Source organism: Eschscholzia californica, unplaced genomic scaffold, assembly GCF_041429995.1.
Source record: "Eschscholzia californica isolate CP2 unplaced genomic scaffold, dmEscCali1.0.p SCAF_5, whole genome shotgun sequence".
Classification (NCBI taxonomy): Eukaryota; Viridiplantae; Streptophyta; class Magnoliopsida; order Ranunculales; family Papaveraceae; genus Eschscholzia; species Eschscholzia californica.
This window is the reverse complement of record NW_028238472.1, coordinates 18,051,489-18,077,150: the sequence shown is the minus strand read 5'-3', so window position 1 is coordinate 18,077,150 and position 25,662 is coordinate 18,051,489. Positions and strand designations below refer to the sequence as shown.

Sequence of the window (25,662 nt, the reverse complement as noted above, 5' to 3'; positions counted from 1 at the left end):
CCCCATCCTGTACACTTTCTAGAGTTTTAGTTTAGTTTATTGTCGACAAGCTATGTATTGTTCAGTCCAATTTGAAGTCTGACTAGAGATCTGAATGACTTGAGTCAGAATTCGACATATTTGTATTTGTCTAGTTGATCTAATTAAGTGGATGAATCGCGACGGTTTTCGAAACATATGAGTCATACATAAAATTAATAAATCTAAATATAATGGATGCTATCGACAATAACTTGAAAGGACTATTGTGCTTTTGAATAAGACAAACTTGATTCGTGGAAGTCATATTCATATCAGTTAGACAAGTACAAGGAGGAGACAAAAAACAACACCTTAGACTAAATTTCTGTTAATGTTAACATCAAAATATTAAGAATTTTTGTTGGGAAGTGTTTGAAGGATTTAAACTTAATTATTAACATTTATAAGGATTAAAAAGAAATAATAAGCAAATACAAAATCTCAAATTTTTGTTGCTTCTTTTCTTTTCTTTTTTACTAAACTCCATCAACAACATTGTCTTCTCCACAATCAGCTCTCACTACAACCACTAACAATAACTAATAAGGAATTCATTTTTTTCTCTTTTTGGCCTAATGTAATTAATATTCATGTATTATGTTTGAAGAAATCTATAACACTGTTTAAAGGAAGGAGGATGAGGTCTTCCAATCTAACCAAGAACCATAACGTCGGTCCAATAATAATATAATTGGTCAAGATCTCTCACGAGATACATAAATAATATTTATGTGCTTATTCTTTAAGGGAATGATGCCTTTGGGTTGTACCAAGTCTGAAACCAAGTGAATTTATTTTTTGTCCCATACATCCTCGCTTTCTCCGTTAGCCCATTTCAGTCCCTTCTGCTCTATCATACATCGAAACCTCTCTATAACATCATTAGCCCATTTCTCCTCTAATAGCAGTCTATCGTGCTCTTTCATACACAGATACCTCTCTCTAACATCTGTATATTTATCAATATATACCCATCCATATTTTCTTAACCATATATAATATTCTTGATCTTTAGATATATCTTTCAATACAATAGTTATATGACAGGTGAGTGTTTTTATCGGATAACCACGTCCTCGAGCTTGAGGTTTTAACTTTTTCACGATAGTACCGTCGTTGACTTCGGCTTGACTAATGATTAAATCTGTTTCGTTGAAACCCATATTGTGACTAGCATTTGCTGCTGCGGAATAAACCAATTTAAAAATGGGATAACATGCTCGATAAGGCATGAGTTCTAGTATCATAAGTGTTTCCTCGTAGGAACGCCCACGAATCTTATCAATTACCCTTCGTGCTTTGTGAGCAGACATACATATATGTTGGCCTAAAGCGTATACTTCTACATCCGGGTCCCTCTTTATCATAAGGTTCACCTCTCACCAATGAACGATGAGCACCTATATTCACTTTATTAACATTAACGACGAGATCTATTATCGTTTCTCGCATGTCCCCGAAAATTCAGAGTAGGTGCAAATTCTCCCAATTTGTGACCCACCATACGATCTGTTATATAAATGGGCAAATGCTCTTTTCCATTATGAATAGCAATTGTATGGCCGATCATTGTGGGTATAATGGTAGATGCCCGGGACCAAGTTACTATTATTTCCTTTTTCCCCTTCATGTTGAGCTTTTCAATTTTTCTTAATAAATGATTAGCAATAAAATGATTTTTTTTTTAGTGAACGTGTCACAGCGAATTACTCCTATCTTTTTTTCTTTTGTAAAGACGAAGAAACATATTCTCGATTTTCTCTCCTATTTATTACGGCGACGAAGAATCAAACTATCACTATATTTATTCCTTTTTCTACTTCTTCTTCCAAGCGCAGGATACCCCCAAGGGGTTGTGGGTTTTTTTCTACCAATTGGGGCCCTCCCTTCACCACCCCCATGGAGATGGTCTACAGGGTTCATAACGACTCCTCTTAGTATCAAATACTATGATGGTTCCGCTGCTTTATATATTTATCTCCTTTGTGATTCAGCAATCCCAAAGTTTTTTTTTATCCGAGGTCAAATAAGTTTTTCTCTTCAATTTCTATTTTTTCGTTGTAAAGGAGACAACAATTATCTTCCTAAGCGAGAAAAAGTTAGTGAAAACTTGTAAACAATAAGATTTTTCTAGTAAAAAAACAAATTATAAGTTTTTTTTTATTCCTAGAGAAAATTTGAATAGAAAAATAACCAAAAAAAACTTTCAACTAACTAAAGTTTGGTGGCAAAGCATCTTAATAGGATTTAGATAAGTTTTTTTTTTATGAAAGATTCAGAATTTAAGGTTGAAGATGGAATTACATAGCAGTGGGGTGTTCCCCTCGGACAAAAGAAAGAAAATATGATTTTTCTTTAGGGTTGAGGAGTTTTTAAATAGATCCCCAAAATTATGACGTTTAAAATCAACTAATATGAAATAGAAAATCCTAATATAAACAATTTTCACGGTGAGAAGATTATCAGTAATTCAATATAATTTTTTGTATAATTTTTTTTCACGTTAAGGAGTTCTAACTTATTAGTTTTTAGTATAATTTTTTTTTGGCAAAATAGATGTTTTTGTTTGTATCTTTAATGGTGTCTGTAAATATTGATTTCAATGTATCCTCTTCATGGAATTGATGGGTTTTTTGTTTGAGGAACTCTGGTATAAAATTCGCAATATATGAAGGCCGTGGCTTTGAGGCATAAAGAATTATCTCCGGGGAATAAATTCTCTAGGGAATCCATGTTTTCTGTACATTCTCGGTGGAATATTATTTTTTAACCCAAAAATTTACTTAATCAAATATTGCCCCCTAATCTTCATCTTCTCTATCATCATCACCACCACAACTTTCCCCTACCACTATTTTGGCTACCATTTCCACCGCTTCTCTCTCCTTTCTTCTACTCTCTCACTTACTCTTACCCTCCCTCTCGGTCTCTCCCTCTCTCACTATCTCTCTCTATTGCTCTCCCTATCGATGTCTCTCGATCTCTCGTTGTTTCTTTCTCAATCTTTAATTGTTTCCTGATTGATCTCTCATTATTTTTATCACTCTCGCACACACAGGCACTGTTCTGACGAAGGAAGTGTTCCCTTTGCCAGAACCAGACCTCGAGGAGGGTTTTTGGGGAAAGCCTTCGAGTATTTCATGGAAACGAAACGTTTCGTGGACACAGAACATTTTGTGACCCTGACAATTTCATGGTTGCAAAACGTTTCGTGGTTGCAAAACGTTTCGTGGCCACGAACTTTGTGATCTCCACAGAGAGATCTATACATACTGCAAGAGAGGGATGACGAGATAGAGGTTGCGAGAAAGAGAGATAAAGACTGCCAGAGAAAAAAGAAAAACTAATCTACATAAAGATATGCCTATAATGAGAGAGATGAGAGTGATATACCATGAAAGAGAGAGAGATCTAGAGTGAGAACGACAAAAAGGTAGTCAATGAGAGTTAAAGAGATGGTGAGAGAGAGTGAAAGAGATGGTGGGAGAGAAAGAGAGGGAGAGAGTTAAAGAGATGGTGAGAGAGAGGGAGCGAGGACGAGAGAGAGAGGATGAAGTTAGGGGGCAATGTTTGATCAAGTCAATTTTTGGATTAAAAGAAGAATATGGCCTATGAAACAATTTTTACTGACTAATTCTTTATTCTTAGGAGAATTTTTTTTATTCCCCAAAGTCGCAGCCTATATGAAATGGATCATAATGTTTAAAGGGAGAGAAGAGGCGGTATCAAGGATTCCTTAATTAATGAGAGGCAACTAAAGCAAAATGTGTTTATTACTTGCTGTCAAATCTGCATCCTGCGGTGCTTAATAAATTTGTCAGTGTTGGAGGCACAAGCTATATCCTAGTAATAAGATAAAATTAATATCATCCACTATCAAAGTATATGTCTCTCCCACCACAATTGTTCTTCAACAAAAAATGCAGCTCCCCATAGCAATAGCCTTGATTTGTAGGATAGCTAGTAGGCTCTTTATATGGCTTGTATGCCAAAAATATGTCAAAAAAAAGAGTTAATTCCTATTTGGCCCCCTACTTTGTGACCAGCTTCCTTTATGGCCCCCTTTTTTTCGTAAATTCAAATATGGCCCCCTTTTGTTAACACCGTCAGTTAACTTTAGTGGTTAACTCTTTTGTTTCCATTATTGTCCTTGTTATAAAAGAGATTTGAAAATTCAAAAATTTGACCCCCTTTTGATATGGGCCAATTCAAAAAAAAAAATCAATTATTTTGGACAAAGTTAAGGAGCCAAAATGAAATTCAAAATAAAAAACACTTTAGATACCATATCTTTCCCTCTCTCTCATCCACCTCATCAAAACCAGACACCTCATCATCTTCTCCGTTGAAGGTCGCCGGCCGGCCAAATTTTCCGGCGACCTTCAAACTTTAAAAAAAAAAAAAAAAATTGAACTTTCTCTCTCTTGTTCTTCCATCTTTCTCTCTCCTTCATCTTTCTCTCTCTTCTTCTTTCCCTCTCTCTCTTTCTTTCTCTCTCTCTCTCTCTTTCCCTCCATTCTCCCTTTTTCTCTCTCTAGACCTCCGGCGAAGTAGTCTTCGCCGGAGGTCTGGTGAACCAGCGAACCAGACCATTGAAGGTCTGGTTCGCTCGCCAGCTCTGGCGAGCTAACAGACCTTCGAAGGTCTGGTTTGTCGCCAGATCTGGCGATTCTAAGGTCACCAGATCTGGCGACCTTAAAATCGCCAGATCTGGCGATCTAACAGACCTTCGAAGGTCTGTTAGAGCCGGATCTGGCGAGCGAACCAGACCTTCAATGGTCTGGTGAACCAGACCTTCTTTGGTCTGGTGAACCAGACCTCCGGCGAAGACTATTTCGCCGGAGCTCTAGAGAGAGAAAAAGGGTGAATGGAGGGAAAGAGAGAGAGAGAGAGAGAGAGAAAGAAAGAGAGAGAGAGAGAGAGAGAGGGAAAGAAGAAGAGAGAGAGAAAGATGAAGGAGAGAGAGAGATGGAAGAACAAGAGAGAGAAAGTTCAATTTTTTTTTTTTTTTTTAAGTTTGAAGGTCGCCGGGAAATTTGGCCGGCCGGCGACCTTCAACGGAGAAGATGATGAGGTGTCTGGTTTTGATGAGGTGGATGAGAGAGAGGGAAAGATATGGTATCTAAAGTGTTTTTTATTTTGAATTTCATTTTGGCCCCTTAACTTTGTCCAAAATAATTGATTTTTTTTGGAATTGGCCCATATCAAAAGGGGGCCAAATTTGAATTTTCAAATCTCTTTTATAACAAGGGCAATAATGGAAACAAAAGAGTTAACCACTAAAGTTAACTGACGGTGTTAACAAAAGGGGGTCATATTTGAATTTACGAAAAAAAAAAGGGCCATAAAGGAAGCTGGTCACAAAGTAGGGGGCTAAATAGGAATTAACTCAAAAAAAAGCAGTGTCTGGTTTTTCATGTTATTTTTAAATTGATGGTTCCTTAAGAAAAATATGACCAAAATTAATCTTTTTGTTAGCTGAACACTAAAATCAATATTAAAAAAAATTACCCATCTTAATCTAATCAATTTTTTTCTTGGTTGAATACTAAAATCAATCTTACTTACAAATTTGAAAGAGAAAAAAATCATCCTCCAAATCAGATCTACAAATGTCGCATGTGAGGTGTTCTTATTCATGGGATATAATTCAAAAGGACAATTGTGGATTATAGGAAATGGATGCTTTTAAAGTCTTTCTCTTTTTAAGAAATATTTTTCTCCACTTTGTTTTTCATGTTAGGGCATAAGAGAACCACTAAATAAACAAAAAGAAAAGCATATACAACACATAAAGGAACTCAGAATACATTCCCTTCAATTAAATTAAAATCCATTATATGATTTAAAGAGCAAACATCAAGTTTAATTCTTTTCGAATCTCCAGTAACTATATCCACATATCTAGAAAATTCAAACAAGTGGTATTTGTAGATAATTATGAGCTATTATTTTTAAAAAGTGCAGTAATCTATTAAGAATCCAACAAGTAATAATACTCAGGTAGACATATGGGGAATTTATTCCATTAAGTTTTATGAAGTTCAAATTCTCTCAATAAACATAAATATTAGAAAGAGACGTCAGATTACAGAAAAGTCCTTCAGGTTAAAATTGAACCCCAATAAGTTAGATCAAGTCTGAAATACTTTTCGTTTTATATTGCACTAACGTTTTGTTACTTTTGTATGAAAATTAACGATATAGAGAAATAGCACATGTTGTTGTAGCAATGTATCGAGCATGCAACAACATTAGTTCTAGCATACACTATAGATCTGCTTGCGAAAGCATTAGCGAACCAAAAAAATATACGGTATACATTTGCACACCAAATTATGAAAAAAAACAAGAGCGATATCATTACTTTGTTCATTTTCTAATTGTCGCAAACCTATTCAAATACAAGTTTTATTATTCACGTATTAAGTTTTCGTTGCTCAAAGAAATAAAAAGGATCAAAAGGATAAAATATTCAAATACAACTTTCAACAGAGTAATAGTTTGCTCATATTGAGCTTCGCTCCAACTACTATGTTGTTATTACTCTAAAGTAAAATTTTCTTTTTCTCCCCAAATATAAGAGAATGCTATTGTTTTATGTTTGGTAATTTCTTGTCCAACCAAGATAAACTATTCTATAGTTTATTTCTCTCTTACGAAGGCAAAGGGGAACAATGAGGAAGAACCGAACCAATCGGCCAAACCAAACCAAACAAAGTCGAACCGCACCGATCGGTTTTTGGACCGAATCGATCACCGTTCGACTCGGTTCGGCCAAAAAACCGAACAACCCAAATCGACTTGGTTTGGCCTCGGCCTGGGTTTCTAGAAACCGCCCAAACCGAACCGACCGAACTCTTTGGAAAGAGGAAATAATAATTTTGTAAAGTTAATAAGGAAAAAAATTAGAAAAATCATAATCAAATCTTCCAAGTCTAAATTTGTCCTCCTTCCTAGTTGTTGTTGTTGGCTTCGTCAACCACAACCTATTCAACTTGATTGAAAGGTTTTTAGAGGTAAGTCTTCACTAATGTTCTATGTACCACAACTCATTCTTAGTTAGTAACTTAAAAATATAGATTTTGCATTCCCACTTCTACTTCTTTTTTTGTTTGTAATGGTGGAAAAGTACGATAAATTTTTAATTTTTATTTTCCGTATATGTTATGGTGGAAAAGTACGATGGACTCTTAATTTTTATTTTCCGTATATCCAATGAAAGGAATAACATTAGTTTGTCATTTTCTCTAAATTGTGTTCGGTTAAACCGATCAACCGAACTAAACCGAGCCGAACCAAACCGAGCCGAACCATGTCGGCCGGCCGCCGAATGATCGGCTTGACTTCGGCCGATGATTTAGTCAAACCGCCACTTATTGGTTCGGCTCCGGCTCGAATCAAAACCGAAAAAAACCGACCGCTGCTCTCCCCTAGGGAACATAAGAGAGAGATGGCTATCGGGTCTCTATTAATAGCTTATTTCTTTCGTGCACCATGTGATCGGCTGAGGCAATTCATGCTCTCATAGTGCACCGAAAGAAGTTTACATGCACAAACTTAAAACTTGTTTAACATCAGTAAACGTTCATTAAAGTTGAAGATATTTGAAAGTGGCTTTCTGAAATCATCATGAAAGCCGTCCTTGTATCTTTGAAATATTGTCCTTCTGTACCGCAGCTAAGGAATGGGAGGTGACCTCCCAAGACATACGCTTGAGTCATTTCGGTGACGCAGTTTGAAAGTCAAAGTAATCGAAGAGTAAGGATCAGATCTATTTTCAGGGCAAACTTGTGTAGTTTATAAAGGATTGCATGGCTCATCGACTATAAGAAGGCCACCTGGCAGGGTCGTCAATAGAATCTTTCCAATCATTGCGAGTATGATCGTATCTCGTGATAAGGAAAGTGGATATTCGATGTTATCTGGCCTCCGTGTACCAGACATTACTTTTAGGCAAACCAAACCCCAAGGTGCAGAACATAGATCTAAAGACCTCCCATGTCAGGGTTAAGTCACAGAGATTGACTTGGATTCACCCTTCTGTCGATCTTTAAGTCATGACAGAGGTCAAGGTACCGATGAGCCTCGTGCCGACCCCCCATGTCGAGTCTCGGGTGTCAGAGTTCTTTCAGGTCCACCTCTCTGTTGGTTTAGTAACGGTCACGCTCGCGAGAAGGAAGGGAACTAAGACGACCGCGCAAATCAATCAGTTAACTTCTTTGGCTAGTCAAGTCTGACCAATATTTGGCTCAACAAGCGTTATGTACAAAATAAAACTATTCATGCTCTAGGGGCGTGGATTACATCTAATAAGCTAATAATTTACCTCAAATACATTCTTATATGATCAAATATGTTTGTCGCGGATGGGTCTTCCTCTAATGGATGTGCACGTATTTCCAAAATCTAGAGCTCGCCCGATTGACTTTTAGTGTTGTTTCCAATGTGTTTTAGAGTTTCTGAATGTCTTTTTAGACAGTTTATGGCAGCTCTGAGTATCTCTTACTTTTACGATGTATTCAAGTCATTTGATTAATCATATATGTGATGATTCTACTAGTGTAATCCCATAATGTCAAAAAAAAAATTGTCAAAAGTTCGTTTATACAAAAACAATTCAACCAAAATATGAGGGAAAATGAATATAGAGTAAAGTGACATAAAATTCTATTGGCACAATAGAAGAACAACAAGAGTGAAGTGCTCCCAACAATTAAAGTAACTAGTTCGAGGCTTGGTAGAGAGGGGAGTGAAGTGACATAAAATTCTATTGCCATTTTTCTTTTCCTCCAAAGTTATATTGTAACACTATACACCGATCCAGACGATTAATCGATCGTAACAACACTAAGAAAATTTTAAAAAAACAGTGATAACGAAAAAAACGATAAAATATCGTTTTCACCACAGGTTTTTTAACTCTTAATCTAAAACCATTCGTTAACTATTGAAGAACAATAGACATTGACTCTTGTCTATGAAATCTCACTTGTTTTGCAATGAACTCCTCTATGGTGCGCCTAAACTCTTCGTTACTAATAAACCCTTCAGAATCCAACCCTTCTTCCGCCACCACTTCCGCCACCTCCTCAACCGGTTTCTCACTGCCAGTGTGACATTTCCGGCAACATTTCTCCGTATTTGACCGCCTGAGTTCTCTTTTTGGTTTCTCTTCCGCCTCAACTTTCGGAATTTCTGACTGACTCCGCCGGTAAACTTTTGGCCCTTTATTATTAACCGTATCCGTCACAGTATCCGTACCCATTTTTATACCCGTATCTGTATACGTATCAGTTACCGTTTTTTCTTCGTATACGGTATTTTTGTCTTCATAAATAATCTCCTCTTTCGCCATGAACGTATCAGTCCTGTTCTTATGATTTATCTGACTTTTCTTGACGAACTCATCGTATAAATGATTTCCGTCACTGTTACCGACAGATTCTTCACCGGAAAACTGACCGGATTTCATAAAAAGTGTTAAAATGATCGCATTTCCGAGGAAGAAAACAAATTTAGGACTAACTACAATTACACAGAGATTTTTAAAGTACTTTTCGGAGATTTGAACAACTATCGGAAGACGACTTGAAAACCAAGAAAATAACATCAAAGCAACAAAAATTTCAAAGATTCTAAAGAAATTTCCGATTTTCTGAAGTTGATTGTACTTTTTCATTGCGTTTGCTTTCTCCAATTTCACATTGTCAAAATCACAGAAACCCATTTTAACAGGATAATCAAAATCACAAAACCCAAATCTGAATCCGAAATCCGATCTTAAAATTCAAGATTTTGATAATCAAGTAGTTCACTCTGTTTTTGCTACACAGATAGTTAAGCCACAAAGAAGAACAAAAATCAGTTGAGAGAAAAACTGCAACTTTTAGAGAGAGAGAGAGAGAGAGAGAATCAGTTTTATTATGATTTTGAGTAGTGTGTTTTTAGAGAGAGAAAGAGAGAGTTGTAGCTTCACTTGAACAGTTTGTATTATGATATGTTTTTAGAGAGAGAGAGAGAGAGAGAGATGAGGTGAAGGGTTTGGGTAGAATAGGTAGTCTTTTTATAGGATAGCAAAAGTTCTGTTTGGGATTTTAAAATGTTCTTTTTTTATTTTGGGTTTTTTAATAGGTAAGTGTTTTATTCGAAAATTCTATATCCACGTAGGTGTTGTGTAGGTTTAGACATTTGAAAAATGTTGTGGGTCCAACAAACAAAAGGGGTATACGTGTTTATTCATGAATTTTTGGGGGTGCCCTACAAATGTTTTTGTGCTTAAAGTACTAATCATACACATATAATTCAAATCCAATAGAGCTTTAGAGCTTTGACATAAATAAATCCAAGGGAGATTTGTTGTTTGGACTCCCTTTCATATAATTGACTTGCTGTTTGGACTCTTTTTTTCAGTGTTGCACTTTAGACTTCCTTTTTCAAAAAACAAAATTAAATATAACAATTTCAAGAATCATGACAGTTTTACCCTTCATCTTTCTTTCAAATTTTTCATAGGACCCATCCCTCAGTAATCTAGTTTTGATGTTTATTAATACCCTTTACACCCGATGAAAATTAAGCTATTACTAGTAATGACGATTGTTGGAACTTGATTGGGACGTGGGTTTTTTAGTTTGATGCTTAGTTTTACTGTTGCTTCTATTTGGTTAAGAGATACTGAACAAGGAGGTGATAATGAAGAACAAAAGCGTAGCCAAGTTATGTTTGATTACTTAGTAAAGGTGAAACCTTCATCTTCTTCTTCAGATATGATTTCAAATGGGATTCAACCCAGATTTTAGAGAGAAGTTAGAGAGATAAAGGATCTATTCTAGGTTCTTCTTATTTTCTCCTAAACATTGATTGTTGAGGAACGAAAGAAGATTAGTCAACTTATGCCTGATTAATGCCCAAAGGTGAAACACCTTTATCTTCTTCAAGTATAATTTCAATGGAAATATGGAAATTGAACTCAAAGTTTAGATTGAAAGTTCGACGTTAGAGAGAGAAAGGATTGATCTGCTCTGAGTTCTTTTGATTTTTCTCCTCGTCTTGATTATTTCTTTATTTTACTAATTTGTTGAGTTCTTTTTTTTTTTGTTAATCATTTTTTGTTCTCCTTTTGATTATGTTGATTAATCAACCTTGTATTTTAAACTAATTCTAACAAATTTCTGTTTGGCATTCACTTTCTCTCTCTGAAAGTATGAATTATTGTAATGATTGTGTAAGTAAAAGTTGTAATGAAAATCCCACAAGAAAATATCATCCATGATAAATTCCTTCAATTTTTTTGAATTGAATCCTTTCCCCATCTTCATCTCTTTGGCCTGCTTTGATTGAGAAGAACACGTCAAAGCTTTACTAGTTTGCAATTTCACTTTAATGGTGAATTGAACCCTTGATCATAACTTCGTATGAGAAATAATGCATATTTCATTTGGTAAATGGAGTAATCTTGAAGACATTTCTATTAGATTAATGGAACAATAGTCGAAGAACTAGGCGAATTATTAAGCCCCAATGGTTAAATTTATCTAACAATGACATTAATGGCATCATACCTTCAAGTATTGCTGAATTACCCAATCTCAGTCAATTCCTTTAATGGTTCTTTTAAGAATATGACAAATCATCTCCCTTTCTATCTCTACAAGCTATCTTTATCTATCTCTAAGGGTAAAGTGGGGGTTCAACCGCAATATCGATTATTTAAGGGTAAAGTGGGAATTTTGCAAAATATAACTTCAGGGACGGAATATTCTGTGGTGATTCCATCAAAAAGGGAGTATAAAGTGCAACACTGGAAAAAGGAAGTCCAAACAGCAAGTTAATTATACGAAAGAGGGTCCAAACTGCAAATCTCCCTAAACCTGATTCTAGGGAAACAACCCCTAGAGACTCATAACGAAAAGACCTTGAAGAACCAGATTTATTTTATTCATTCCTTTTTATGAAAAATAATTTTTATAGATACAAAAAAACTCAAACATAATTTTTCGCATAATGAAATATAAAAAGCTCACAAAATCGATTCAGACCATTATCCATATACTTCAGTAAAGATATACTTTGATAGTTTGATGTATTCTTTCTAATATATTTAGTGGATTAGCTGGATAATGCAGGGAAACGAGTTGTCCCAAAAATATCAACATGATGTCGAATTTGTAGATGAAGGAGAGGACATGGCACTTAAGGAAGCAGTAAGGTCTAAGGTAGACTGTTAAGGTTGCAGGGGGCGTGTTTGAGGGGGTGCGACCGGTGCCATCGCACCGGGCCCCCTCAAACCACATAATTTTCTCAGAGATAGGGGCCCCTAAATTCCGATTAGTTATAGGAATTTAGCAGTATACAATGAAACAAGATGGTGATGTAGTTGAATTGGCAAACCTCTTAAATGATAACTAAGAGGTCCCAGGTTCAATCAACACAACAATCAATTTTTTTTTTTTTGAAACCACGCGAAACAACATTTCATTCATAAGTGATTAAATCACAATCAACTCGTTATTATCTCCAACTGTTTCTAACAACAACTATTTTCTTCACAAAAAAATAACAACTATTAATTATGGTATTACGTTATGGATAAAGTGATAAACTAATAGTTTAGTTTCTATGTTTATGAAGTCGAATACTTATTGTTCTATCTTTTCGTGGAAGGAGTGTTGTCAAATGTGTATGTTTTTTGCATAGAAGTATTTGGGATGAAAAAATACACAACTTAGAATAAGACAATAAGTATTCAACTTCACGGAAGGAGTTAAATTTTTTTTTCTCATCGAACTTAGTTTCTTTAGAGATAATCACTAAACGTATAATGTGTGAAAAGAGTTTACGTTTTGATATCATTGGAGAAAGGGCCCCGAATATTTTTCCGCACCGGGCCCCCAAATTCTCGGCCACGCCACTGTAAGATTGACATAAACAAGATCATTTTTTGGTGACTCAAGTAATATCATCTTTAATGCAAGGGTGACCAAGAACCAAACACACTGCACTTCATTTCACATTTTGAGAGAGTTCAAAATTTTATGTGCTTATTTTGTTACTGTTAACTCTAACTACGTAAATAGAATATTAAACCAAGACTTGAATCTTTAGCTAAATGGTCTAAAAGACATCATGTTATTCTCAGTATACTGATCAAGTCATAGTTTTGTCTATTATCTTCACAAGAATATATAACTTCTAACGTAAGTTATTCATAAGAAAAAAAAGTTTGGTTTGATTAGCTAATGCTAGAAGGATAAATGCTATGTACATAAAAAAAAAAAAAGTTTGGTTTGATTAGCTAATGCTAGAAGGATAAATGCTATGTACATAGTGGAAATTGAAAAAAGAAGATGATCTACCAATTTACGCACAACTCTTTTGAAGTTCAACAGGTTGCTACATTTTTTTATTCCCTTCCTTGTTGGAACAATAAATTACTGGTTAATACTACTTCTTTTTTAACTTCTTTTACATTTATCATTTTACCATGACGAGTTCTCATTACAACAATACTTTTCAAATAATTCACATTCTTATGAAGAAATCGAGTTTTTTTACAAAGCTAAATTCAAATGTGATGTCTGCATTTATTTCACCATCAACGTTACATTTTTTATACGGCTAAAACTTTTTATGCGGCTAAATCTTAAAATTGGCATGAATCTTTCACTCGGTTAGAAGATAATCAACTGCAAACGAAGATAAAACTTTCCTATAATTTGTGCTAAGATTAAAAGTTCAAGTGATGAACACATTGTGATATCTCTGATACACTAAGATTAAAATCTTGTCTAAATGTTTATCTAAAACCGTGACAAACTAATAGTAGTTCTCTCTAGGAATTCACAAATAGACGTCTGAGTTTTAATAATTGGATATCCTCTTTTAAAAACAAAGGAAGTGTCCTTGCCGTTACTAAGTATTGGTTAATGGTAGAGACCTGTCTAGAATCAAAAGTCATATGATCTGTAGCACCAGAATCAATTATCCAAATACTCTTCGAAACATGTGTAGACATATTTAAAGTCTTGCCTACATTACCTGTAGTGGCTACCGTCGATGAAGCTTGCTTAACAGTTGGATCTACAAGGGTCTTCTTAGACTTTTATTTCGATTATGATCCCACCATTCTCAATAGCCCAATAGTTCATAACAATGACTTTTGGTATGACCAATTTTGTTGTAGTGAGTACACTTATTTGTCAGATTGACCAACAACTTTAACAAAATTTGAATTTGCCTTATTGCGAGTCATTATTGCGGAAGCATCAATTACCCTTCACTTTAGCTAAACCGAGAAAACAAGATGAAGATGAAGATGAAGATGAAGCCTCTTTCTCTTTTAATCAATATAAATTCTCAAACACAAATTTAAGACTGTTGGCTCTGATACCAAGTTGAAATTGATCAAAGAACTTGTGCTTATTCCTTAATGGTTTACAATAGAAATATAAGACTCTATTTATAGAGTTACAATACTACTTGTTTCAAATTTTACTAGTTCCTAATATTTTACTAGTTTCTAATAGTTTATACTAATATATTTACTAGTTCCTAATTTCTTACTAGTTTCTAATATTTGATATTTCCTAATCTATTATATAAAACAGAAGGGAAAACGATGACTGGGACAAACATCCTTTTTTAATTATGCATATTGTCTAGAAGCCCTTCTCAAAATTTAAAATATAGTCCTTCGTAGAAATAAAGTTACCTATTTAAAAAACAATAATCATTTCTTTCTTAGAAATAAAAATTTTATTATATAAAACAGAATGGAAAACGATGACTGTGACAAACATTTTTTTTTAATAAAAGATAATGTCTAGAAGCCCTTCTCGAAATTTAAAGTATAGTCCTTCGTTGAAATAAAGTTACCTATTTAAAAAACAATAATCCTTTCCTTCTTAGAAATAAAAATTCTAATTTAAAAATAAAGAAACAAAATAAATTTCAAGGGTAAAAAAAGAAATTAAAATCTCTCTATCTCAATAAAATACTGTAATAACTAATTTAAGAGAAAATAAACAAAAAAGTAATACAAAAAAATAATAACTAATGAAAATCTCTCTCTCAATAAAATAATAACTAATTTAAATCTCCCTCTCAAGTGTCCGTGCCCTAGGGCACGGGATATACCCTAGTATCTATTATATGGGATATCTTAACATATAGAAAGATATTTCAACACTAAGTGCCTCCCAAGGGGTCAACAACCTTTGGTTGGAGTGGTTACCAAGTTGGTTTCCACCCTATAGGTCAAGGATTCGAGACACGGAGTCATACCTCTTAAAGTATGCTCACATTTACCAAAAAAAAAAGTGTCTCCCAGGATAAAATGACCTTACTTTTCATAGGTTAGTTGGTAAGTCATAATTTCAAAAAGTCAGTCAAACTGTGAATAAGTAATACGAACTTCTAACGAACTAAATGGCTACATGGAATTGTAATATTTCTGTTATGAATGCTTTGGACATTTTTTGTAGAGTTTGTGTAGTAATTATAGAAGTGAACAATGCTACTGTGTATGTTCCTAACGGCCGCCAACAATCACGTTTGGCTAAGCGCTTAGAATTTGGGCGTTCGTTCAACAACCAGCATCTCACCATTACATCTCCAATTGCTCTATGTGAATAGCCGAATAGGTGCCCTTGATCTGGAGCGCTAGATCTTAACCGCATCGAGGCTATCTTACCATTTGATCATCTTAATTCGCTCACCATATATCCAGCGTCAATTTGGATCTCAAATTCGGAAAGAAAAAAAGGTTCAATCGCTCCTCACGCTAATGCATACGAGCAAAGCAGCCCACTAAAACGCCCAATGCTCCTCAGCACACATTGGCCCCCACGTACGCATATATGTTCGCGGTTTGCGTGGTGCAAACCACTCTATAATTACGTAATCACTACCTTATATATTATACATGGGGAAGTTCTTATAAGAAAGATAACTTTTCTCATAACCTTTTGATGTGGAATTATCTAGTTCACACATAGTTTAGTTGATCTACTTCATATACCAACTTGAAACATTAATAACTCATTCACAAGGAATCGGGTTAGACAAACTTTAGGTCCAATTTCAAGAGATCGATGAGAGAACTCCAACGACCCGTCTAAATCCTGATTTGGGCTACCATTGCTCCCTCGAAATTATGAAATACGATTTCAATTAAACCTTAGCTTGAATCACATCTTAATACACATATATTAACTGAAGGGAAGTTTTATAGAGGACTCCATTCTTGTTAGAAGGGTCCTTTATGTGAATTTGGTACGAGTCCACCGAATTCACAACTCAGTACGAATCTACCGAGTTCACAATCCAGTACGAGTCCACCGAATTCATAAAGATAGGTTACTTGAGTGAATTTCGGGTGGACTCTCGTACCGAATATTCTCTTGTGACTTCAGTGGACTCGTACCATTTGTTCTCTTGTGAATTCAGTAGACTCGTACCGGATTCCCAAAGAGAATCCTTTTTAACAAAAATTAATGACCCTTATGAAACTTCCTTAATCTGAATATGTAAAGATGTGCACTTCTTATAATCACTTATGTTTAGCTGGTTTTTAGATCTCTACTAGTTTGTACCCATTTTCATAAGGATTTCACCCTTTTACATATTTTTATGCACCCACACTTTTTATTTAAATATATTTCATGTGTAAACATCTGTTTTGCAATAAAATTTACAAACATAGTACCAAAAAAAATTGTAGTGCTGCAATAACAAACTATTAAGAAAACTCTCATTTTTTAAATTTTATACAATCAATAGATATAGAAATTAAAATAAAAGCTCATAATCTAGGATGCTTTCTCATAGTCTATCTTTACTCTCCAATTAATGTATACCAAGTGTAAGAAAAATATAGTCAAGACTCGTAGTTAAACATCTCATATTTTGTTGGTTTTATTACTACTTAAATGGGTAAAGGTCAAGAAACATTCAAACAAGTTGCAGGTGTAAAAACTTACATGTATTTGGTAATAAAATATTCGAATAATCAATCATATTTGGTAACCCAAAAGCGTGCACTTTCACGTGACTACTCTCTGTCACCAATTCCTGTTGAATGATCTGATCGTACGGATTACAGGGAGCTTAGTCAAGAAGTGTTTTAGTGAGAGAAACAAGTTTTTAGAGAGAGAGAGAGACTTTAAAACAGAAGCAGCTACAGAATCGTATCCTTGGGACTCAACGAGTTGTTTCTGCTACTGAAATGTACTTTTTTGTTCACATTTTTGGGCAGGGATATTCTATAAGCGCTTCACTATATTGTTTCAGGCGCCCTTCTACCCACAAAAATGAAAAACCCTCACATATTTAGCTTGTAGGAGGGCGCCAAAAGAATTAAGGAGAAGGGTCTTTAGGACTAGATCAACTACCTTCCCATGACTGGTCAAGTAGGAGTAACTGCTGCTGCTGACATTTGATAAGAGGTTTGAATTTTATAAAATAAACACAATGTCAGTCAGACACGCGATCTGAGTTCTCACGGTAAATAAGAGTACTGAATCAACAGTACCATTTATATCTATACTGTGTTCCTTTGTGTTAATTAATTTCACATCAATTTTTTTTTTTTATTTTTTTTTTTTATTTTTTATTTTTTATAGAGACACCATTTATCATAATAGGAATTTTCATTCAATTTCTTATCGGAGTTGACTAGCTTTGCAAACACATGAGTTTGCATCCACAATTCAAAATTAGAGATTTGTGAAACCTTTGCATCTCAAGATCAAGTTTGAGATATTGGTAAATTTGTTTTGCATTTGCAACCCCATTTTATAAGATTTGCATGCAAGATTAGTTTGCAAAAAAAATAAAGAAAAGAACTTCGTTTTTCTAGGTGTTTTTGTTAATATCGAAAGTGGATGGCAAACTCAATTTGTAAATTCCTCTCTAAAATTTAATAGAAATTTGACTCTAAAATTTAATAAAAATTAATTAAAAAGATTTAGTTACACAATAATATGTTTCAATATTTATTAATATTTTAGCCTAAAATTATAAATATAAAATATTTATTGTTATTCTTTTTTACCATATTACATATTACCTTTACTACATATTAGTTCGGCTCAAACAAATACAATCTCTTATATTATTATACTGAAAGTTTGGATTTTTCATCTGACACCTCAAAATTTTATGTTGTCAGACTCGTCCAAAACAAATAAAGCAAAATGTCTAAACAATTTGTTATTTAGTTAATACAATTCTTATCATAATTGTTGCTTTTACTCACTCTAGTTGAATGTACTTTTTTTTTCGATCCAAATTTTGTTGCTATTAGGGATTTTTGCCCATTTTGCTACAAAATCACATTTTACCACTCAGTTGTTTCCCCTTGTTTTTAGCGGGTACAATTTGACTATTGGTGTCTTTTAGTAGGGATACATATCCACCTTTTATGTTTGCACATTTCTTTTTAAAGATCTCTTGATTAGGCTTGCTGCCTTAAATATTAGGCCTAATGTAGGTTAATCTCATCTCCATTGTTGTGCAGCAATGATGTGGGACTGATTGAAGATATCTTAAAGTTGGAAGATAGGATTTCATAAACTAGACTAAATTATCCATTAAAAATATAAAATGATTAATTAGCGATTAGGGTTAGGTAAAGTAATGTTGAACGGTGAAAATCATATTAGCAAAAGGTGCACGCTTCATGATTACATGGAGAAAATTAGGGTCCAAAAAGGTTAAAGCTAAGTACATAATTGATTTCAAAAGGTTCCTAAAGATTGTCTCTCTCTAGGTTTTATGTAAATTTTAGTAACTATAATTCATAAAATTAATTTAGCCTTTCTAGTACCCTAAATAGTTTCATGAGGCGTAGCATCCTTTCAATCATTCAGCACTCAAATTTTATGATTGTTTGAACCGTGATACCAAGAAATTTTTGCTGTAATGTCTAAAAAGATATGAGTATTTCTTTTAGAAATTGACTATGATTTACGATAGTTATTACAATGGCGTTGATACATCAAAGATGTAATAAGCACGATACTGCCAATTGAACAAGAACATGCCTAAAGCTCAACTAAACGATGGCCTAAAGTCCAACTAACTATGGCCTAAAATCCAACTACATTATTTATACCCTAATAATCTTAAATTCAACAACTCAAGGATTACACCTCCTCTCGGTGGAACCCGGAACCTCTAAGGACTTTTGGAATATATGTCAACACTTTAAACCACTTGGACAACTAAGTGTTGACAAAAGATATGGGTAATTAATCATATACAGATTTCTTGCCTGAAAAAGTTTATAGCAACAATTTAAAGAACTAGAAACCGTGTATGGAGAAAAGACTTTTAGGGGGATCCAATTATACTGTAATTCAACCGTTTAATTGGTAGTCCTAGTCGAGAGAGTCATGTTATTTTAGGCTAAATATCTCTCCCTCCGTGGCTCCGTGAGCCATGTAAACCATCACTTTCTTCTTTTCTACTTGCTAATTGTTTAGAAAGGAGAAATGGTGAGAAGAACCATTGCTGATGATAACAAAATCAAACAAATGAAAGATATCCGTAGCTAGAGATTCTCTTCAAAGAGAGATAATTTGTTCTTCCACCATTATAATTATTATGCATGGATGGATAATAAGGGAGTAATAATTGTTAATTATCAATCAATGCAATTAGTAGGTCAAACGGTCAACCAAATCAGTCATAAGCTTTTCAAATAATAATGAAAGTTTAGCAATCCGACCATAATATAACACACCTATTTCAGTACTACTTTGGTTGTCTACTGGTTTGTAAAGGTACAATATCTTTGGGGTAGAGTTGTTGACTGAGCCCCCAATTTTGGTGCTTATTTGCCAGTTATGATGCTTAATTATCAACCTAATGAAGATCATTAAATACCCAATCACATCAGGTTGATTGCTTATCACATCAATCCAAGTCCAATAAATCCAATCGAAGTCCAACAAATCATAATCTAACAAACCATAATCTGTATCTATATAATAAGGGAGGAGGGTCCTCCTCCCAATGGTTGAGAACTGTTAGGATATATGGACCAAGTTCAACCGTCCGAGATATATGAAGATGAAGAGGATCGATATGAAGAGATCCGACGACCAAGATGAGTCCAAGATATTGAATATATGAAATATATCGAAGATATATTTAGGATATCTCTTGTAACTATTTAATAGTAATATTGAGTAGAGATTATATTGTTTCCTAGTTTAGTTAGGTGAAACTAGGAAACCCTAAACCCTATAAATAAGAGATGGGTTCTAGGAGTTTAAGCATTCGGTTACTAATCAATCATTGTAACGAATCACCACAATTGTGGATAATAAAGTATGTAGCCGTTCTGGCTTTCTCCGTGGATGTAGGTTGTGATCCTCCGACCGAACCACGTAAACTATTGTGTTATTTATTTCAGTTTATGTCTTCTAATCTACCAACTAACATAAACTTTCACATGGTATCTGAGCAGGTTTTGATTTCAGTCTTGCTTCATATTTCGCTTCCGCATTCCATGATTTTTTTTATCGTTGCAATTCATAACGGTTCAATCTCTTAACCGATTATTTTCAAAAAAAAAAATCCAATATTATCTCGTCTTTCAAAGAGAAGTTTTTTTTCCCTAAAACGTTTCCTCTCTTTCACTACTCTCCTCTCTCGGCTTCCATCAATCCAGCCGAAAGTCACTTTAATCGTCTTTTTCTTCCAACTGATCAAAGACCTTTGATACACTTCATTCGAATCCTCTGTCTGATTCAATTTCTTCAAATCAAACCAAGTTGATTTTCCATTCCAACCAAAGCTTCCGTCAACCAATTTGATTTGACGCACTTATGTTTCATTTTCTTATATCATTCATATCTTCCAATTGGATGACGAATCGATCGTTTTCTTATATCATTCTATATCGATTGATAATTTTCTCCGTGGTCTCACTTTTACAAGCCACGAATAATTTTGCATCATATATTAATGTAATCACTTCGACATATCATCTGATAACCTCCAAAAGTCAGCAACCTCCTTCAAGATTTCCCTTCTCTGATTTGTTTTAGAAGATCCCAAAATTCGGTAGACAAATATTCATGTATAATGTTGTCGATAGAATCCATGAGATGCTCTTTTAAATCCCTTCCCTTGGTAAGCTCCCAAGAAGATTCACTAAGTAAGCTTTTTCTATCTGCAAAAGGTTGACCATCACCAGACTCACCAACCTATTCTTTTACACCTTAGACTTATGAAACATGTAGGCATACACACTACCAGATTTCTGACAGACGGTACATGATTAATTATCCTTTATTTCATCCAAAACACAAGCTACAATACTTGCTTCAGGCAGCATCTGTATACCATAAATGCCAGCTTTTTCCATGGTATCCCCTCACGTATCATCATCGTTCAATCATCTTTAACATGCTTTTTTATTTCCGACGATTTCTTTTTCCTGTTGTGATTAAATCATGTCAGTTGGATTTTTACATATGCTCTATTCTCTAGCGTATGTGCCATTGTTTTTCAACAAACTCTATTTTTTTTTTTTTTGAAGTTTCTTAAACCGTTATGATTTAATCATTAATTAAATCGCTTTGTCGATTTTTATTCCTTTTCCAAGCTATCTTGTGATTATCAATATCAAGATCGAGATTAACGAATTTCGTTTTTTTTTCTCCTCTCTATCTCAATGTCCGTTGAGTTCTCCATTAAGTTGGATTTTTATCTCTATTCAAACTTTTTTAATTTCCAAACATCTTTCCCAACAATGTGCCAAGATTCCTTCAGTTGAAGAATTTCAAGTCTTCAAGCCTATTCATATTACCAAGCTGCCAAGTCTTCAAGTTCAGGTTCCATGTTCAAGCTTTGAATCCAATCATATGCAAGCAAAATCCAATTGTACACGAGCAACGCTAATCTTTTCTAAGTTCTATCTTCAAGTTGGATACTTCACATGTTCCGCAGTCCAACTTGAGGGGGAGTGTTAGGATATATGTACCAAGTTCAACCGTCCGAGATATATGAAGATGAGGAGGATCGACATGAAGAGATCCGACGACCGAGATGAGTCCAAGATATTGAATATATGAAAGATATCGAAGATATATTTAGGATATCTCTTGTAACTATTTAATAGTAATATTGAGTAGAGATTATATTGTTTCCTAGTTTAGTTAGGTGAAACTAGGAAACCCTAAACCCTATAAATAAGAGATGGGTTCTAGGAGTTTAAGCATTCGGTTACTAATCAATCATTGTAACGAATCACCACAATTGTGGATAATAAAGTATGTAGTTGTTCTGGCTTTCTCCGTGGATGTAGGTTGTGATCCTCCGAATGAACCACGTAAACTATTGTGTTATTTATTTCAGTTTATGTCTTCTAATCTACCAACTAACATAAACTTTCACAAGAACTATTCCTACAAGTGTATCTCCAAAGATCCAAAGATTCAAATTAGAAGGGAGATAAGAAGCATCTTTCAAAGATGCCATTCTTTTGTAAGAAGTGCAAGGGTATTATAGTAAAAGCACTCCAATTTGAATCCTTCTTTTCTACCGTTTCTTTTCTATTTTTGTGTATCCTGTGCCCTCTCTCTTCATCACGTTCTCTCACCTCATCAGTACCAGGTAGGTCTTTCTCTCTTTCTTTATGTTCGCCTCTCTCACGCACTCCTCATACCTACTCGAATTTTGTGTTATTCTCTTTCTCTCTCTCCCCCTCTCTCTCTCTCTCTCTCTCTTTCTCTCGCTTTCTTTTCCCACTTCTATAACATTTAGGATTTCAATTAGGGTTTTAAGTTGGGAATTTTCTGAGGTTAGGCTTTCTAAAAACAGAGTTTGTGAAGTGGCTAAACCTAAAGGAGAGTAAGACTGGAGGAGCAACGAAAAATGGGTACATCTCTCTTAGTTTGATTTCATTTGTTATCTGAAGTTCAAATATATACTGGTAGTTTTGATATTAGAAAACTCAGGTTGTTTGTTTCGATTAGCTCATTCTTATTTATATAGATCAGATTATTAAGTTCAGTAACTTGATTTGGTTTTTAGTTGTTCTCGAATTAGGGTTCAATAGCTCATTCTTAGTTTGATTAGTAAGTTCAGTAACTTGATTTGGGTTTTTAGTTGTTCTGGAATGAGAGTAATTTGTTTTTCTAACGTGATATATTTTTCTAACATGATATATAAATCTGACTATCAAAAGAAAAGCTTCTTTTAGGTTTAATGGAGGAACTCCATCGTTAATAGAAATGGTTTGTGGTTGGAATTTCAAGGGCTTACAAATACGTTTCCGACTTATGGAGGAAGAAGCAGTTGAAGAAGATGTTCTTCGACCAAAGATGCAACGCGAGCAATTTGTCAGATACGACAATTGATGAAGAAGATCATTAAGTCTAGATGATTTAGGGATCGTAGTTAGCTAGAAACCAACTACGATTGTCGAATCACGAGGCGATTCGCGACTAACTTCGTCCGGATCCTACATCGAGTTACACCAAAGAGTGTCGACTTGATCGAAAGATATGACTAGAGAGATGAGACAGATAAACATGGATTAGACCCATAAATGTGTCCAAAAGTCCTAAAAAAATCAAGACAAAGATAGTAGAAAAGCCAGAATAAAGGGGTATTTGGGTCAGGTACTTAAAGGGAATTTAAGGCCCATTAGTAGGGCCAGCCATGCTTGGCCGACCACACTAATAGGGTCGGTCAGATATGCCCTATTAGGACTTAGTCTGGTCGTCCAGAGTAGGGAGAAAGAGAAAAAGGTTTATATTTTTTAAGAAATCTTTATTCTGCTTCTATTTTGGTTTTTAGGAAACCTAATTAGGGTTGGACTCTAACTTAGGGATTCTATATAACGTCCTCAATAGAGTAGAATAAGGTGTGGAGAATTCTCAAAGAGATTTCTAACTCTACAACATCAAGTAGAGAAAGAAAGAGAGAATTAGTCCTAACTATCTATCTAGTCTAATACTTCGTCTAGCAATAATAAAGTTCTATCTAACTCAAAGGTGGGAGATCAAGTTGATTACTCGGGTGTCTCAAGTAGAGGAACTACAATTGGAGCTCTTGGTCTTCTTATTCAACCAGAATAGTTCGTGAGATATTTAGCAATTAAGGTAATCTCTAAATTAACTTAGTTACATTATTAGTTTATGCATGAGATCCCAGAAATACTAGTGTTAGACATTAGATGTCTGAGATTCTGCTTAGAATACTAGGAGACACCATAATCCAACAATAGTCCGATGTTATGACCTTGCAGAGGGTGAGATGCTGGGAGTAATGATTTTGGATTAATGATTTGTATTGTTGAAAGTATGATGTTATGAGGTTTTTCCAGAGGGTGAGTCTTTGTCTCTCGATTTTATGTATTCGAAAGTATGAATACTTAGTTTTGGCTTTTGAGTATGATTGGTTATGTGGCCTTCTTGCACTCAAGGTGAAGAAATGTATGACTCAAATTTCCTAGATTAGTTTTTTTTCTTGAAATATATATTCACTTCATTGCAGTTTGTATTTGGAAACATTGATTTGTCTTTGCGACTATTCTTATTTTTAAATCCAGGATGTGGAATTGCTTCTCCTATCGAGAACTATTGTGAAAATTGGACTCAAGGATTAGTACCAAAATTAGAGAAGCAGATATTGGTCGTTCAGAAGAGCTTGATGTAAGTGTTCAAAGAAACCCAACTTTCGACTTTCTTAGTTTAATATTAGTATGAAATAATCTAGCCGAGTCTTTTGCAAACTTGAGAAAATGCAACAAACTCACCTCACCAAATCGAGCTTAGGTATGATCGAATGTTTTACACCTGATGTGTTAAGAAATAAGGCACTTGAAACACCTAAGCCTATTCAGGGAAGCTCTATCTTTTCTCTCGGAGAAGCATTATGGAATGAACCAATCCAAGTTGTTGATAGTATGTTTCTCCCAATTGATAAGTTGTTTGTGGAAGCTGCCTAAAAGCTTAAAGTTTTGAAGGGTCTGCCTGAGCACAAAAACTCATCGAATTTGAGTTCGTTAGTAGATTTACTTCAGCCAAATTAAGATCAAAATTGAACAACTACTTTTCTAACAATTCCATTTAGCGCTTCAAAACTGAACCACTGTTTTTTCTCTTGGTGCAAATGTAAGTTAGAGGTTAAGCATTTTTGTTTGATGTTCTAGATTTTCCAGAATTTAGTTCTTTTGGTGTGTTAGAAATATATGATTAGAAAATGTAGTGAAGAGAAGAAATCTGATGGGAATTTAATGATTTTACAGAATTTGGTGGTTTTAGTTTCTACTAAAGCAACAAAAAATTGTTATCCATTCAATTTTTTCTTCAAATCTGTTGTTTGAGGAATTTTTTGTGAAACTTTAATATATATCGAATAGTTTGAAATCTTTAGGATATGAATACACATCTTCTTTGCACTTTGTTATTGAGCCATTTCACAATGTTGTTATTTTAAACTCAGATAGTGTAGTTCATAGCTCACGAAGATGGGTGTAACTGTTAAGACGTTAACGCATCTATCTTCCCCTATGTTCACTTTGTAAGTATTTTAGACTATTAGGTATTGTTAATGTGTCAATCTTCCTCTATGGTCGCTTTGGTTTGTACTTTAAATTTATACTCATCTTCTCTGTTT

General features: G+C 34.5%; 1 protein-coding gene across 1 annotated transcript; it reads right to left on the bottom strand.

Moving 5' to 3' along the window:
• Window positions 1-8,669: 8,669 nt before the first annotated feature.
• On the bottom strand, window positions 8,670-10,046 carry LOC147537598 (uncharacterized). Its single transcript, XM_086641843.1, has one exon. The coding sequence runs from the start codon at window positions 9,749-9,751 to the stop codon at window positions 8,969-8,971; it is 783 nt and encodes a 260-aa protein (XP_086497969.1). The 5' UTR covers window positions 9,752-10,046; the 3' UTR covers window positions 8,670-8,968.
• Between the last annotated feature and the right edge of the window lie 15,616 nt (window positions 10,047-25,662).

What these genes read in the sequence shown, in the direction of transcription:
- LOC147537598 (XM_086641843.1), bottom strand. Translation starts at nt 9,751, where the DNA reads ATGGGTTTCTGTGATTTTGACAATGTGAAATTGGAGAAAGCAAACGCA.